Source organism: Chenopodium album, chromosome 22, assembly GCF_948465745.1.
Source record: "Chenopodium album chromosome 22, dcCheAlbu1.1, whole genome shotgun sequence".
NCBI classification, from domain to species: Eukaryota; Viridiplantae; Streptophyta; class Magnoliopsida; order Caryophyllales; family Amaranthaceae; genus Chenopodium; species Chenopodium album.
Window position 1 is genome coordinate 39,308,574 of NC_137855.1, and position 18,668 is coordinate 39,327,241.

General features: G+C 34.7%; 1 protein-coding gene across 2 annotated transcripts; it reads right to left on the reverse strand.

The window, feature by feature from the left end:
- Window positions 1-9,129: 9,129 nt before the first annotated feature.
- Window positions 9,130-17,987, reverse strand: LOC145604527 (uncharacterized). Of its 2 annotated transcripts, none has more exons than XM_081660416.1 (8): window positions 17,836-17,987; window positions 17,147-17,621; window positions 15,303-15,675; window positions 12,040-13,535; window positions 11,757-11,870; window positions 11,405-11,556; window positions 10,659-10,782; window positions 9,130-9,375 (listed from the first exon to the last, which is right to left on the reverse strand). In XM_081660416.1, exons 2-7 carry the CDS (start codon window positions 17,582-17,584, stop codon window positions 10,734-10,736), a joined length of 2,622 nt encoding a protein of 873 aa, XP_081516542.1. In that variant the 5' UTR covers window positions 17,585-17,621; window positions 17,836-17,987; the 3' UTR covers window positions 9,130-9,375; window positions 10,659-10,733. The 2 variants fall into 2 exon arrangements, with proteins under 2 accessions (XP_081516542.1, XP_081516541.1); XM_081660415.1 differs by lacking the exon at window positions 9,130-9,375 and adding an exon at window positions 9,634-9,835.
- Window positions 17,988-18,668: the final 681 nt, after the last annotated feature.

The window sequence follows — 18,668 nt, forward strand, 5'->3', positions numbered from 1 at the left end:
TTCAGTTTCTAATAAATTAAATTGAGTCAAACACGGCAAATCGAATTCAAAGAAAATCCTAAACCCATGACTGAATTGCATCATACTCTTCCAACAACCATGGCTAGCATTGCAGCCTTGGAATGGTGCATTATATGTGTTGCATGTCTTCTAATCTTTTTAGTATTTACCTTGGCTTAAAAGGAAGCCAAGAAATAATACGTTTTCTTTTTTGCTTTAATAAAGAAGTTAAAGTCGTATTTCTGACCATGCAAATATATATACGTATTTATAATATAATAAGAAACTTTTTAGATTTTATAACCATGAGAATGTGCCTTTTTAATTCTTCATCCTTTATTGTTTGGCCTTTTTCTTTAGGGTTTCTAATTTCTGTTTTGCCTTTGTCAATTATTTCTGATGCTGCCGGTTGATGCTTTTTCTAGGTCCATCCCCTTACCTTTTGTGTGCATGCCCCCCCATTCAAATTTATGAAAATGGTATCTTTGAAATTTAATTCAATTTGTACATGACAATTTAAAGAACAACTTATCATGCATGTATCATCTTCATAGATTATATTCAAAGAGCTAATGGCCGGTTCCTCTTAGGAATCACAACCCTAATTTCAAAAGAAGGTATAATGTACATGTCAAAATTGTCAGTCATAATAATGACCGACTAATTTAACTAGTTGGGATATTACTTCTGTTATTTGATATAATAAACCAAACAATTATCAAGCTGGGCGATCATTATTATATAAAGATATACATACAATGATACAAATGCACATAATTATCAGCCTCAAAATAAAAGTCATTATTGTATACTTTGTACGTCCAATTAGAGGCACGGCACAATCTATCATGAGAAAGCAAGCTATTACAAGTAAGCACAATATGTTATTGCTTGTGCACGTTGGGACTAGGTTTTGTTGTCTCTAGGTTATGTTTGAGGCACAATTTTGATGGTCATCGATGAAGAGCTTAAAATGACACAATAAGATTATATAAATAAAATAATAAAAAAGTTGACATAGCTTAGACTCACAAACACGATAAAACACAATATTGACATGAGTTGAGATCGATGTGTCTGGCCACTCAATTTCAAAATAACATTAACACTGTCCATAACCATTTTTACTACAAAGTAAGGGCCTGTTCAGTTCAGCTTAATTTCAGTTTAGTTCAGTTCAGTTCAGCTCAATCAGCTCAGTTCAGTACATCTTCAATTAGTTCAGTTCAGTCCAGCTCTTAATTTCCTTCTCTCATAAAATATTAATTTCAGCTCTATTAAATTCAGTTCAGTTTAGTTCACCTTCAATTACTTCAGCTTTATTCAGTAAATGTGAACAATCCCTAAAACATAACTAAGTTACGAATTTTATTTTTTGATCATATAATCCGTCTTCTCCACTTTCGGCAGCCCTTCGCAATTAGATGGAATCCGTGAAAATCGGCCTATCACGTGACTCTAGGCCGTGATAGCGTTTTGCTTTCTAACTTCTTTAACTACCAACTAACCCCAATATTAAACACTAAACACTTTTTGAGGTGATATTATACATTAATTACATAGTTTAAACAGTTGGAGCAAGATTCAACTGTCTGCTAATTAATTACTTCAACTTTTTTATTCAATTTTATTTTTGCTATATTGCTCAATACGTTGATTAATCATTGCCAAATACTAAAGTAAACAAATCATAGAAAACTAATCAATGTAATTATACCTTCTTGTATTGCTTAATGATTTTATATATATGGTCTCATAATCAAATCATGAGATTAAATCATAAATAGTTCTTGTGCAATAAGAAGCAAAAACTATTAAGAATGATTCTTGATCTAAGATTAGTATTAATTACAATATAATAAACTATTTGTTGGTTGTTAATTATTACTAGCTTTGGGCAGTCAAAAGCTAATGAAGTTTAAAAACGTCAATTATTAAACCCTAGTAAGATGCAATACTATCTCCGTTCTTAATCATAAATAATTATTAAACTCCATAATTATTGATTTATTGTAATTTCTATTCTTCAAAGTTGTAATTTAGCAGTCGATATTTCAATAAAAACACAAAGTTAAATCACACAAAGTAATACTAGTAATTAAAATCACAAAAAGTATGTGTTTCAATGTTTTATGAAGTACAAATCTAGTAGCTAAAAAAATTAATATAAATCTCATATATATTTGATCTAGTAAAGCAAACTACAGTTTTTGTAAGAGTAGATGAGGATGAAACTACTGTATGAGATGGAAAAGGCGGTTAATTAGTATAATAATTAATTGGAAAAGGAGTCTTTTGATTTCATGGTTGGTTGAATAATTAAAAGTGTTTGTCTTCAAATTTACAGTCAAAAAGAGTAATTTTTAATTCTTTCTAGTCAAAGTAATACTCAAAAAGTTTGTACAAAGGAATCTTTTGTGAGCAAATCTGCAAGTACTTGTACTTATAATGGATGGAATTTGGATAGTAATTGATGGGAGTATTTGATTTATTACTAGATATATACTCAATTATCAAATTTTGGCATAGTTGAGCCCTTTGTTTGAAATACTAGCTAGGTTGTTGTTAATTGTTATTAGAAGTATAAAATATGTCATTTTTCTCTTTTGATATTGAAAATTTCTACAATACAGTAAGTTTCCAATGACTTTCATAACCCTTTATTAAACAGGTGAAATTAACGTGATTAGTCCGACTAAAAAATTCGTAGCTAAATCAACAAACATAGCTAATGACTAATGACATGAAATTTTTTTTTTTTTTTGACAGGGACATGAAAATTGAAGGTTAGAATCGGTAATAACTTGATGATGACTCTTTTTACCTAGTAAGAACAAAGTCGTGAAAGTATTAAATTAAAAAAACAAAAAAAGTCGTGAAAGCGTAAAGACTTTAATGAAGAATTAGGGCCTTTAGGGAATAATTAGGGGTTAAGGTTTTGATAGGAGCAATGCGAGTGAAGAACGTGTAGTAGAGAATAAATTTTCATACTCGTTTGACGATTGTTTATTTAAAGCAATAATTAAAGATGTAGTTAGGTAAAAATGGTCAAAAAGATGGTTAATTTAATAATTATGGTAACATCACAAAAGTCTTTACATATTATTCCACCAAAAATCAAAAATGATTTTGTGATTCTTTGGGCCCTCTTATTTGTTTAAGATTTCTAACTAAGGTTTGGTGGTTTATTTGTTGAATTTTCAAAAAGTTTGTAGAATATTTTTTTTATTTTTAATTTATTTTTGGATTAAGGGCAGGGACAAAGTGAGCTTTATGGGTTTCATCATAGATGGTTTTATTCAAAGTTTACACCGTATCCAAAGGGGATGCAATAATTAGAAGATGTCGGGTTAAGTTGAAAGATTAAAAGAAGGTGAGGTTAAATAATATACTCCGTAATTTTTTATATATAAAAAAGTTACTATTACGTATATTTTTTTCCCCTAATCAATCGTATTTGGTAAGCAATAGTGATTAGAGAGATTTTATGTATAAATTTATTAGTAAAAATCTCATACGAGTATAGTTTTATTGCGGATTATCATCATGGTAATAAAACTCCATCACCAAAAGCGCCTACTTTGTATTACAACTCAATAGTCTCTCTCAAGCTGTAGTAAAAGATGATTGCAATTACGAAGATAATTTGGTAGGAAAGGAATTACATAAATATGAATTGACATACGGAGTAATATTTAATCTCATGTTTATTATTATTCTTGCCATATATGACCATTTAACGAATTAATTACAAGGTATTAGAACATTACTTTGTATATGCTTATAAAAGTCCTCACACTAATCAACTCTACTTTTCTATTTTAAGTTCACCCATAAAATTAGAGAAACCATTTACAGTAGCTTAGCTTTTATGCTAAATTTAATGAAGATTGGATTTGAAAATTGTACATGTCACACACACATGCATCCATAAGCTCCAACACTAAACACATAACCTACTCGTATACTCCCACCATTCTCAAAGTGCTTAAATTTATAACTCGAGCTGGATTAACTTGTGAGAAGTCTTGACTCCGCATGCAAGACTCGTCTTACATACCAGGAAAAAACATGGACTTTTCAAACTTCAAGAGCTAGGACAGCCATCTTTGGCCATTACTTAGGAGTAAATAAACTCGAGGTTTTGGATTCAATCATAGGTTAAGAATGACCTATTGTTGTCAACTGAGACATAGGAAACAAACTTTACATCAACCAAGAAAAACTCTGTAACAAAGGACAAATACTTCATTAAAGTTTGATGCTTTTGCAAAACATAAATCAGTTGAAATATGACTTATCCTGAGGCATAGCTTTGTCTAGGAAACCAATAATTTTCTAATATCTTGACATCAATTGATGAAATGTTTCGAACATGCACAACCATTCTGCCCTAATCTAGGGTCCTGCCTATGATATGGGGGTGAAGCTTTTTCAATTTGTTTCTTAATATAATTACAAGCAATTATAAATGCTAACATATTTTCCAAGATCGAAGCTATTAGAATATGATTCTTTTTATCATACTCATTCGTTTTCGTAAAAGTGTAATTGTTTAACTGATCAATATCTAATTGTCGCCTTTTATATCTTTAATTTACTTATATACATTACTAATTAGTAGTATTATGAAATTTAGATACATTTAAGTACACATTGAGACATCCTATAAAAAAAGTACATATTGAGACAAATATAACAATATATTCCATAACAACAATTTTAAGTCAAACTATAGAATATTTTTTGCTCTTTGTTTTATAATTATATGCCATCCAATATGTCTTAAAACGGTCAACTTATCCGTTTGAAACTTGCACTAATTAAATGAGCTGAAGCCTACCATGAACATCTTTGACAACATATAATGGTCATATATGGTTTCAAACGTCATTTTATGAACCTAATATGTATCCCCTAGGGTCTCAAAACTTTTCGCCACCGGACCCTATAACCTAAAAAATTCCTCAAAAACCGTGGATAATAGCCTTTAATTTTGGAATTTTTTGACCTTTTTTCACCCGTAAATAAAAATTGTCGAGATGTTTACCATGGTCCCTAATACCCACCGGGGGTCCAATTGGGTGGGTGTAACTATCCAATAAATCTTAAAACGGTCAATTTACCCGTTCGAAACTTGCACCGATTTCGTGAACTGAAGCCTACCACGGACATCTTTGACAACATATAATGTTCATATAGGTTCCAAACGTAATTATATGACCCTAATATGTATCCCATAGGGTCTCAAGACATTTAGCCACTGGGCCCTGTAACCTCAAAAATTTCTCAAAAAGCGTTGACAATAGCCTTTAATTTTGGAAATTTCTAACATTTTTTCGCCCGAAAATAAAAATTATTGAGATGTTTACCATAGTCTCTAATACCCTCCGCGATTTCAATTGGATGGTGGAACCATCCAATATGTCGTAAAACGGTCAATTTACCCGTACGAAACTTGCACAGATTTAGTGAACTGAAGCCTACCACGAACATCTTTGACAGCATATAATGGTCATATATAGTTCCAAATGTCATTATATGACCCAACGATGTAGTATCCCCTAGGGTCTCAAGACTTTTCGCCACTGGGCCCTATAACTTCAAAAATTCCTCAAAAATCGTGGATAATATCCTTCAATTTTGGAATTTTTTTACCTTTTTTTCGCCTGGAAATAAAAATTGTCGAGATGTTTACTATGGTTCCAAATACCCTCCGCGAATCTAATTGGGTGGGTGGAACTATCCAATATGTCTTAAAACGGTTAATTTACCCGTACGAAACTTGCACCGATTTCGTGAACTGAAGCCTACCACGGACATCTTTGACACCATATAATGGTTACATAAGTTCCAAACGTCATTATATGATCCCAAGATGTATTCCTTAGGGTCTAAAGACTTTTCGCCACCGGGCCCTGTAATTTCTCAAAAAGCGTTAATTTTGGAATTTTATAACATTTTTTGGCCCGGAAATAAAAATTATTGAGATATTTACCATGGTCTCTAATACCCTCCGGAATTCCAATTGGGAGGGTGGAACCATCCAATATGTCTTAAAACGGTCAATTTACCCGTTCGAAACTTGCACTGATTTGGTGAACTGAAGCATACCACGAACATCTTTGACACATATAATGGTCATATATGGTTCCAAACGTTATTATATGACCCTAAGATATATTCCCTAGGGTCTCAAGACTTTTCGCCACCGGACCCTTTAACCTAAAAAATCCCTCAAAAATCGTGGATAATAGCCTTCAATTTTGAAATTTTTTGACCTTTTTTCGCCCGAAAATAAAAATTGTCGAGATGTTTATCTTGGTCCCTAAACTCTCCGGGAGTCCAAATGAGTGGCTGGAACCATCCAATATGTCTTAAAATGATCAATTTACCCGTTTGAAACTTGCACTGATTTCGTGAACTGAAGCCTACCTCGGATATCTTTGAAAACATATAATGGGTATATATGGTTCCAACCGTCATTATATGACCCTAAGATGTATCCCCTAGGGTCTCAAGAGTTTTCACCACCGGGTCCTGTAACCTCAAAAATTCCTAAAAAAGCGTGGATAATAGCCTTCAATTTTGGAATTTTTTGACCTTTTTTCGTCCGGAAATAAAAATTGCCGAGATGTTTACCATGGTCCCTAATACCCTCCAGGAGTCCAATTGGGTGGGTGGAACCATCCAATATTTCTTTAAACGGTCAATTTACCCATTCGAAACTTGCATCGATTTCGTGAACTGAAGCCTACTACGGACATCTTTGACAACATATAATGGTCATATATGGTTCCAAATGTCATTATATGACCCTAAGATGTATCCCCTAGGTTCTCAAGACTTTTCACCCCCGGGCCCTATAACCTCAAAAATTCCTCAAAAACTTGCGGATAATAGCCTTCAATTATGGAATTTTTTGACCTTTTTTCGCCTGGAAATAAAAATTGTCGAGATATTTACCATGGTTCCTAATACCCTCCGGGAGTCCAATTGGGTAGGTGGACCTATCCAATTTGTCTTCAAACAGTCAATTTACCCATTCGAAACTTGTACCGATTTCGTGAACCGAAGCCTACGATTGTAACACCCTGACCCCAAACAAATTAGGGAGGGGCATATTGTCACGAAATGCGCATCGAGGGCTAACAACTGTCCCCACAGACCAACACAAGTCCTTCCGGCGCATTTTGTCCTCACTCATGCGCACCCCAGGAAAACTTCCCAAGAGGTCACCCATCTCAAGACTAAGCACGCTTAACTATGGAGTATTCTTAGCATATGAGCTCCCTAAAAGGAAGATGCATCTTATTGATATGAGTAGTATATCAAACTCCTTTAAAGCAATCATGAGGGGTATTACAACGATGGATATCTTTGACAACATATAATGGTTATATAGGTTCCAAACGTTATTATATGACCCTAAGATGTATTCCCTAGAGTTTCAAGACTTTTCACCATCGGGCCCTGCAACCTCAAAAATTTCTCATAAAGCGTTGATAATAGCCTTTAATTTTGGAATTTTTTAACATTTTTTCGCCCGAAAATAGAAATTGGTTAGATTTTTACCATGGTCTCTAATACCCTTCGGGATTCTAATTGGGTGGGTAGAACCATCCAATATGTCTTTAAACGGTGAATTTATCTATTCGAAACTTGCATCGATTTTGTTAATTGAAGCCTACAACGGACATCTTTGACAACATATAATGATCATTCATGGTTCCAGATGTCTTTATATGATCCCAAGATGTATCCCCTAGGGTCTCAAGACTTTTCGCCACTGGATCCTGTAACCTCAAAAATTTCTCAAAAAGCGTTGATAATAGCCTTTAATTTTTTTGAATTTTTTAACATTTTTTGGCCCGGAAATAAAAATTATGGAGATGTTTACCAAGGTCTCTAATACCCTCCGGGATTCCAATTAGGTGGGTGGAACCATTCAATATGTCTTAAAACGGTCAATTTACCCGTTCGAAACTTGCACCGATTTCGTTAACTGAAGCATATCACGGACATCTTTGACTACATATAATGGTCATATATGGTTCCAAACGTCATTATATGACCCTAAGATATGTTCCCTAGGGTCTCAAGACTTTTCGCCACCGGGCCCTGTAACCTAAAAAATCCCTCAAAAACCGTGGATAATAGCCTTCAATTTTGGAATTTTTTGACCTTTTTTCGCCCGAAAATAAAAATTGCCGAGATGTTTACCTTGGTCCCTAATATTCTCCGGGAGTCCAAATGGGTGGGTGGAAGTGTGGAACCATCCAATATGCCTTAAAATGATCAATTTACCCGTTTGAAACTTGTAATGGTTATATGATATCTTTGACAACATATAATGGTTATATATGGTTCCAAACGTCATTATATGACCCTAAGATGTATCCCCTAGGGTCTCAAGAGTTTTCACCACCGGGTCCTGTAACCTCAAAAATTCCTAAAAAAGCGTGGATAATAGCCTTCAATTTTGGAATTTTTTAACCTTTTTTCGTCCGGAAATAAAAATTGCCGAGATGTTTACCTTGGTCCCTAATATCCTCCGGGAGTCTAATTGGGTAGGTGAAATTACCCAATATGTCTTAAAACGGTCAATTTACCCGTTCGAAACTTGCACCGATTTCGTTAACTGAAGCCTACCACGGACATCTTTGACAACATATAATGATTATATATGGTATCAAACGTCATTATGTGACCGTAAAATGTATCCCCTATTTATGTAGAAATCTAACAACAATCAATATTTTCAATTATCTTATATTAAATTTATGAAAGTTGATATTTCAAAATATATAACTGAGGTAATTAGTGTTAAGTTGACACTTGAAATTTTTTTTTTTTTGTACTTTTAACTTGTACGTTAGCTTTTTAATTTGTCTGTAGTACACGTCAAAAAAAAAAAAAAAAAGTCTGTAGTATATCATTTTTCTCCATATGTGTTTTTTAGTTGATTAGATGAAGGGTTTTATCAAGTAAGAACCCCTCACAAGATAATCATGTCACTTTAATAAATAATCTCACTTTAATACGAAGTATACAACTACAAATTTAACCAAATAACTGCAAGTCTACAAATTTAATCAATGTACATGTGTGAAGTTTACAAATGCCGCCTATGTTTCGGATCAGAGTACAATCTAAAAGAGTAAATACTATATACACACTAAAGTGAGGGAACCATATTATATCACTTACAAATTACAGAAACAAATATTCTAGATAACTAACGTACAAATGCATCAGAGAAAGAGAAGAGACAAAAAGAACCTGTAATTGATGCAATACATTGATTATAGCCATGGTTATATCGGATATAACTCATCTCAGATTCCTTGGGACTAGATGTGCATCAAAGTCATGCTGATAGATTAAAAAAATAGTTCGCGTTTATAATTATTTTCCGAATTTAGATCTTAAATACAGGCAGAAATTGACTAATACTTCGAATAAATAACGTACATTTCCAGTATTCACCCATACTATCCACAAAAAAGACCAGCTTCAATAACGATCAAAGGATCAAAACACGATAACAGCAACAAAACCAAAAACGACGGAGTCAATTATATGGCCAGAAAATGATCATATACTCACTGGAAGCCCCAAACTTAGCACAAATTTAAAGGGAAAAAAAGGCTTTGGATATCATTATTCATTAAATGCTTGGGCACCCAAAAATTAAGGGTAAGCCCTGTACAAATTAAATCTAAAGGGCTGTGAAAGAAATGTTACAGCGCAAATAAACGCAGTAATGCTACATATTGTACAGAGGAGAAAAAGACTACCCTATAGGCTGAGAACTTCATCCGCAATATTTTACCTGGAGACGAGAGGAAACTATTAGGAGAAAGACTTACATAACTGAACAAAATAAATACGAAGTATTTGAAAACAAGAACAAATAAAGTTTGGTAATCTTGTTCGCTTATTTCTATACTACGTCACATATATTTTAACCTTAAAAACCCTAATTTCATACAGGAATTTCCATATGTTTTTTTAGTATTCTTAGACAATGTCTGACTGATTAACAGATTTGCAGTTTTCCCATGACATAACCAGCAATTAGCATTGAATCTTCATGACAATATGCACTCAAATTCAGCTCTATATTTATTGAACACCGACTTTTTAAGGCGTCTCACGTTGGTTAAAACAACTAGTCCATGCCTCATGCTGATCGTCTTCTTATAACCAATTGACAAAAGAAATCACTTCAGACACTCAGAAACTACATAAACCACATCACCCAGAGTCCAAGACTGTAATTACGGAGTAATATTTTGCAAATTTACAACAAAGCTTAGATGCTACAGCCAAGAGCATGATGGGCACTCTCAGTTATGTTCCTTTTTCCATGTTCATTATAGTGAAACTTACAATGTTATTGAATTTAAATAATTCTTAAGGAAATGAAAACCATACAAGTTCTTTCATCTGGAACCATATATTCTTTTATTTATATAAATATATATAACTGTAATTAATAAAATTCAGTCTGTCACACCGCCCACCACCCCACCCCCCCCCCCCCCCCCCCCCCCCCCCCCCCCAAAACACCCACAACAGACAAAGCCTATACAATCTCTAAAAACAATCAAATACAACTTCACTCAAAAGAAAACCAATACAAAGCGTCCTACCTGAAGACATATGAGCTGTATGCCACGAAAGTTTCTGAAAGCATCAACAAGTACAGCATTTATCAACATCCAAGATCAGCTAGCGTTGGGGCAAAAAGCCCGTCTTGTCTCATCATAGAACCAACTGCAAGGCATTGGCACAAAATTACAAATCCAGCATAACACTTCAAAAATCTCGAACAAAACATGTACAGAAAAAACCACTAGGCACTGGTGAGACTGCTTTGGTACTTTTATCCACTTGTTTATCAGCTCCCCAAATTCTTCGTATCTTTCTTGTCCTTCTGCATAGCATTTTTTTTCTTACTAATTTCATTCCTAATTCGTCATGTACGACACAGGAAAAAACTTTTATGACACGGATAAATGTATACATTACGTAATCAATGTACTTCATAGGTAGATCTCTCATATGATGAAAACACACATAACTATGCTCATAATTATTAGGAAAACTTGAATGCCTACAACCAGGAAACACTACCAACACTATTCTTTTAATTCAGCACAAGTAACAGCATCAGTTAACTGATACTTGTATGCACCAGAAAGAAGTTAGGTTGTACAAAGTCAGTTATGAAGAACCTTGGTTGACCTCTAGAAGAAGAAAAAAAAAGTACCCCGTTACGAGTTACGACAACCTTGTACAAATCTCTCTCTCAACAGACAAATCACACACATCCAATAATTCCTATGTTGCCACAAATTAAACATTTACAGCCAGAAATAACTAAATAAACACATACTTTCGTATAAAAACTGGCTGCTTCTGGTCATTCATTGGAGAAACTTGATCACTTTTTTCAGCCTCTTCTCCAAATTTCCTGAATGGAAGGACTTCACATGGGCCTTGAACTAAACCCGCCAACACCTTGCTATCATGAGTAGACTCATAGACCTACCAGAAACAAACATGTCAAATCCACCGTCATAATCCAACTTTCGTACTTGCAAAGTTGCAATTGGCCAACATCATTCTAGATGTAGTATATTTATATATCAGACTTTACTATGAACTTTATAAAGTTAAAAGGAGAAAATGATAACAAGTTTTCTACATAAATTTTGTTTTTTTTTTTTTTCTAAAAAAAAAAGCACCTCATTGTTTTGAGGAGCACCCGGGCGGCCAACCTCCTCTGGCAAGTCATCAGGAAAGTAACACCTATGGACAACAAGCCATTTGGAACTAGTTTGAATATCCTCCCACATGTCCTGAAGCACAATAAAAAAAACATCATTATACAGCCAAAACATGATTGAGTTACATAGGTATATGTAACTTATGAATCAAATATAACTTTATATTTTAAAAGTTGAGAAAATATAGCATTCTAAACAAGAAGCTAAATGGCATCAAGATGTTGATGTGGATAACATTTACCTGGAGCTTTACAGGTATCAATTTGCCATTTTTAGAACGGAGAAGGACATAAGTCTGCAATTGATATACCATTCCATTGATACGTAAAGACCGAAAAAACTTCTTTTCATCTACGACTCTATCTGCATCACCAACCCAGTCAACATTATGCAAGCAACTCTCTGAAGTGTCAGTAAACTCCTCAGCAAGGTCACTAATCCTCTCCATCTCAACTAGATTTTTCTGCACAACATCTTTTTCATCATTATTATCAATGTTACACTGAGTGGATTCAATAACGCCATTGCTGTCACTGTGTTGATGTAGTGAAATTTCAACACTATCTAACACTTTTTGATCAACATTGTTTTGATTGCTTGATGTTGGTAAGAAATCAAGATTGTTATTTGCTTGAGGTATGGCTGGAATTTTGGGCTCTGCCTCAGACATCAACTTATCTTCAGAAGAAGATATTTCAGATTTCACCTGCAGTGAAGGTTTATCACTAGAAGGTTCTTTTGATGTTGATAAAGAGGGATCTACTGCAGTTTCTGTTGTTTTGTTTAAGCAATTTTTTGACCTAGGTTCATCTTCCTGTAAGCCTTTCAATATGTCCTTTCCGTCAATCTCACTCCCACGTCCCAGGATTGACTCAGACGATGGTTCAACAACTTTAACAGCCTTAGAGTGCGCTTTAGAATTTTGGCTTCCATTTGTCGTAGCATTTGGCTTATTCACCTGAGTGTGTGGTTTAAAATCTTGGATTCTATCCATCATTGCATTTGGTTGGTTCACCTGAGAGTGTGTTTTGAAATCTTGAAATCTGTCAATAACTGCAGTTGGCTGATTCACCTTCTCAACCATGAATCCCGCCTTTCTCTCAGAAGGCAATTGAACTCCAGTCGTGTTTGAAAGGACTTTTGGTACATTCATATTTCTGGTAACACGGCCATATTTTGGAGGAAACGGTTTCCCATGGCTCATTGTCAAGCACCTAGGACAATGCCACTCTCCTCTAGGAATGCTTTTTGCATTGTGTGATTGAAGACATCCCATATGGAAACCCTTCTCACAAGCATCACAAACAACCATATTTTCAACCTCGTTGATAGCCAGCTTGCAGAACTGACATAATAATGCCCTGTTCATATAATCCCTTGAAGGTGGAGTCCACACAGAACGTGGAGGAGGCTTTGGGTTCAGAAACTTCTGCACTATCCTAGATACCTCAAGGTGGTGATTGACAGCAGGAGTATGAACAAATGGCATACCCTGAACTGGGTGATGCATAGTAGGCAAAGCTCCAGGAGCCGCCTGACTGACGATAAGCCCTGGCATGTGACCAACAGCTGATTGTGATGTCGCTTGTGGACCACTCAAACTGACATTAATGTCAGATCTTGCAGGCAGTTGAACTGGCACCATATTCTTTGTTCCAACATTAACCTGCATCGGAGGTTGAGGTTGCAGGTGTACAGGAGTAGTCCTCACCATATGTTGATTAGTTGCAGAGCTCACTGAGAAATAGAAGGCATATATGTATAAGTTTGCAGCTATTCTACAACCTCTACATGAATTATGGTACTAAATTACCACAATAGATTGAGGTTCACATAATCTATAACTATGACACATGAAATATTATACAATTAAATGAGAATACCGGAAATAACAAATAAAAAAAATATCACCATGAATCAAATGATATCTAGAGCATTGTTGCAAACTAACAAGGTAAGCTTTAGCACAGCATAGTAGAAGGCACAAAGTAGTATGCATAATCATTATAACATGAGAGAATCAAAATATGAGGTTTGAATAAAGAAAAAGTGAGGTTTCAAAATTAAACATGAATTGTGAACTTCCCAATGAAGCCTAAGGGAGCCAAAAATTCATTTATCAAGTGGCAAAACCATGAATAAATCAACAAAAATGTCCAATCAAATAGCATTTTTGTACTTATACCAACTGTGGGGCCTATATTTAACAAAAAGTTGTTGATTTTTTTTCTTTTATAGTTTTGCCATTTGATGTGATAAACTCGTATTTTCTCAGGAAGCCTCTTTGCTAAGTCAATCCCTGTTAGCTGTTACAGGAAGAAACCCACTTCAGCGCTTGTTTCTAGTACTATTATTGTGTCAAAACCTTTCTAAGAAATAACGCACTTTGTAAACTATAGTTCATCATATATGCACATATCAGGTACCAGCAAAACAACCAGCCGCTGCACAGGATTAGCTTACCTTGGGAGGTGATAATACTTGGGACCTTATTTCTACAAAGGTTAAAAAAGGAACTACTCCCTCCGTATTTTATTACTTGCTCCAAATTCCTTTTGCGGCTGTATTTTATTAATTGCTCCATTTCCTTTTTTGGATTCCTTTCACAATATTAGTAAATTTCTTCTCTCCCCAACTATCATACTTTTAGATTCTCTCTCCTCCCAATTATCATACTTAATTCTTCCACCAACCCCACTTCCTTCAAATTTTATTACTTTCTACGATTTCTCCCAATACTCCGAACATGGAGAAATGGAGCAATAATAAAATTCGGAGGAAGTATATTCTCTACATGGAAATTAATTTTATGTATTAAAAAAATACTTTCTTAACCAGCTCTTTCACACGCACGCACACACACACGCACAACACATGCACACACCCTAAAATAAAAATCTAATACATCTAGAAAATTGCATGTACGCTCAGGATGATTATAACACATTAGTGCACGTTCATGAAGTATAAAGCAATTCTTCGTATTTTACGAACTTGATGTCATTTGTATGAGTAATGCCCCTGACTAACAACATGTCTCATAGTAAAACAAGGGTATATATTGGTGTAAGACCCATATTTACCCCGAACATCTGCCCAACCAGAAAATAGCATATTATGATACAATGGCCAGTCATCCTTTCAATTATTTACTTAATATGTCTAGTAGTATGAAAACAGATGACTGGTGCTTCAAAAAAAGAAGTATTATTCATATATGAAAAATACATATATCATAATTATTAAGATTATACATCTGTAAAAAGCAACTAAATGAAAACTGATGCCTCAATAGAAAATAATTTATTACACCTATAGTTCCAGCAACTAATAATATTAAGCATTTTTATAGACAACAGCCAATAAAAATTTAATTAGAACAATTCAATAGGAGCAGTATGACTAGGCAACTAGCTCATCATGCAATCATGACTTAACACAGCTAACAAAGAAGGAGATGAGTATAAACACAATTGAATTTTATCAGAATAGATGGGCAACAACCTGGAACATGAGGCAAAGATTGCCCATTCAGTCTGACGTCAGGTCTTATATGAGATCTATCGAGTCTAGGAGGCATCACAGATGTCGGATCCCTTCCCATGTTATTTGGAACTGAAGAAACAAGTGGAGGGCGAGCTTCAGTGCCAGAAGGGTGTTTCCGCACGGGCATAGAAGCTGCAGAAGAAACACTAGCAACAGTAGTAGGAGGTTGAAAAGCTCCTGTGGAAACAGGCACATGACCCACTTTATCAGAAGGGAAACCACGGACAACGGAAGGTGGTCCACGATTCTCACCAACAGCCCCAGTAGCAGTTTGCACTCTCTGAGATGAAAATGTAGCAGGCTGTGCAGCAAATGCCTTGGATTCTTCCATCTACAGTAAATATCAATCAAAGCAACAGAAAGTAATCAGATCAGGGCAAATAGGTCTGCAACTTTGCATGCATGACAGATTTATCTACCCTCACTGAGCTATCTCAAAGAACATAGCATTAGCAATAAAAATCAACAATATAAACAGAATAGAAATCCTATGTCATGCAATTCCATGCACAGCCTACTACTCGACGTGAGCAAAAAGACAGTTGCATTCATTTCATGACCTGAATAAAAAATCCTACTCCCTCATAATCCAATACTAAATCAAAACCATAGTATTTTTCATAGACCACACAAATAGCCAAACAAACAGCACATGCTACACAGAAGTACAATGTCAAACAAATATGCAAAGATAATAGCAACCCCAGATTGACATGCAGCAAGATCAATTTTTCATATAAAAGCTTTAATGACACGTTCAAGACTCCAGGGACCTAGCAGACCCAAACAGACAAGTAAATACCTCTAAATTTCAAAGCCAAATAGCTCTTAGATTGACCTAACTAATGGCTTGTTTGGTATGAAGTAATCAAAATGCAACTTAAATTAACTAAAGAAAAATATGCCTGAATATATGTTCTGACAAGTTTGGGGTAAGGAGTCATCAAGTATATAGGCTAGACATAACCTAGTCAATCTCGGTGATTAGGAAACAATCATAACACCTTACTTTCCTAGAAGATAATCCTGAATAAGTAAATATCCTAAAGATATTCTAATTTACCCAATATCAATATGAAAAAGGCAATATATCACACAAATATATTTTCTATATTGAGTATATTTCATATCTCTAACAAGTAAGAGTAAAATTAATCAATATCCTCTAAAACCTCATGTTTTACTGGACAATTAATGTCATAGTTATGTCACATTTGACTAGCACATTTGCCAAAGCAAAACTTTGACTAATAATATCAATAATTATCAACAGCCATAAATTATCAAATTATAATACTCGGTAAGTAGATACTTGGAAACTATATTGAGACGATTCTAAAAGTTCCTAAATGACTAAATTTAATTTTAAGTATAAAGTATAAAATGCACAAACAAAGGTCAAAGTGGTGTGTGTGAATAATGCATAGGTCAAACAAGGGCATTAAATTTGAAACGGAGGGAGTAATAAACATATGAAACAAAAACAATACGAGTAATAGCATAAAGAATGTAAATTTACACACAAACGTACTAATACTTCACCCTATCGATCAAACACGAAATTTATCAAATTTAAACCTAATGCTTTAATCAAAGCTTTAGTCACATAGATTCAATTATTTTTAAATGATCAACATAGTCTTCCTCTGCCTTTAAAACAAACAAGAAACACCTTTCTTTCTCAAATTTAGCATATATGTACAACATTAATTCAATTGCAAACTTAAATAACTCATTAGCAAGTATAAAAACAAAATCAACAAAACTCGAATCAATAAAATAGTGATGAACAAAAACCTCACCCTGCGCTTACTAAGAGCAATCTTATCCGAAATCGAGATCTTCGGAGGGCGAAACCCTACATTTCGATCCTTCAATCGATTAAGCCCTAAATCTTCAATCACAGCACTAAAAGCTTCGGTAGGAAGAATATCTTTAGGAGCCAATTCCTCACACATAGACACAACCTTACCCCTAGCTTCCGCCATCATCGCCTTCTCCGCAACCGTCGGATCTCTTCCAGCTCTCATCCTTCCTAAAGCCGATAACACAAGCACAATCTCCGCCACTCTCTTCATCTCCACAACCTCCTTCTTCCTCCTCTTCGCCGCCACAACCTCACCACCACCGCCACATCCGCCGCCGTCAATCGCAACCTCGACCTCCATCGCTCGCTTCACACCACCGCCACCACCTCCGCCGCCGCCGATATCGCCGGAAATCGGCAAACAATCATCCATAAGACAAAGAAAGCGCGAGAAACAAAGGTCGAAGTACCTGCAATGGAGAAAAAAACAAGCACAGAGAGAGATTAGCCGCCATTGAAGGAAGAGGAGAGAGAAAGTGAGAGGTGAGGAAACCCTAGAGAGAGAAAGTGAGAGGAAGGAGGAGAGAGAAAGAGAGGGAAAAACTCAAAAATGAGGAAGAAGAAAGACGTTGATAAAATTGAGAAATTAAAATAAAAAATAAAAAAATTGAGCAAAAATGAAACCTTTTTTTGGCGGGTAAAATTGAGAGGAATTTGTAGGACTAGTATAATTGTCTGGAAAAATTGAAGGAGAGATTGGTAGTAGTATTTGATTACTGAAGCATAAACGAAGAAGAGAGAAAAAAGGCAGGTGAGTTGAAAACTGATGAGAGAGAAACTTAATTTAGGGGTTTTTTTATTTTTATATTTATTTATTGATTTCTTCGGACTTTGCTTTAATTCTCTTGGGTTTTAGTTTGAGTTGGATTGTGTTTCTTGCAAGCCCATTTTTGAAAGGCTGGCCTCATAATTTTTTTATTTTTATTTTTTTGTATGTGTTCTACCACCCCAATTCACTAAATAGAATAATCCGGATTTGAGGTTCAGTTATGGGTAATAAACCGAGAATAACTTCTCAATTATAACTAGATATTTCTTTATCTCTATTTGTTTAAAGATTGTTTTTCATTATTATTAGTATATTTTTATGACATTCATTATAACAAACTTTTCATTTGATTTGTTATGAGAATTATTGGAAATAAGTATTGAAATTTCCAAAATAATAACAGTAATAATCCCTCCCCTTGTAAGTAGACCTGGTGGGGGTATTTGGTAAGTTGGAATATGGGATGGGAATGGGAGTTTTAATCCCATCTATAAAAAAAAATCCCTTTTTATTTTTATTTTATTTTTTATTTTTTATTTTTTTTGCATGAACAATTGAATGCCAATGCCACAACTTTTCTCCAAGGATTTAAGCCCTGTTTTTATTTCTTCAAAATGCAATTTGGTGCTCAGCCATCAAGTTTCCATGAAAGGAGCTTCATGTGGAAAACACGTAATGTTCGGTTCTA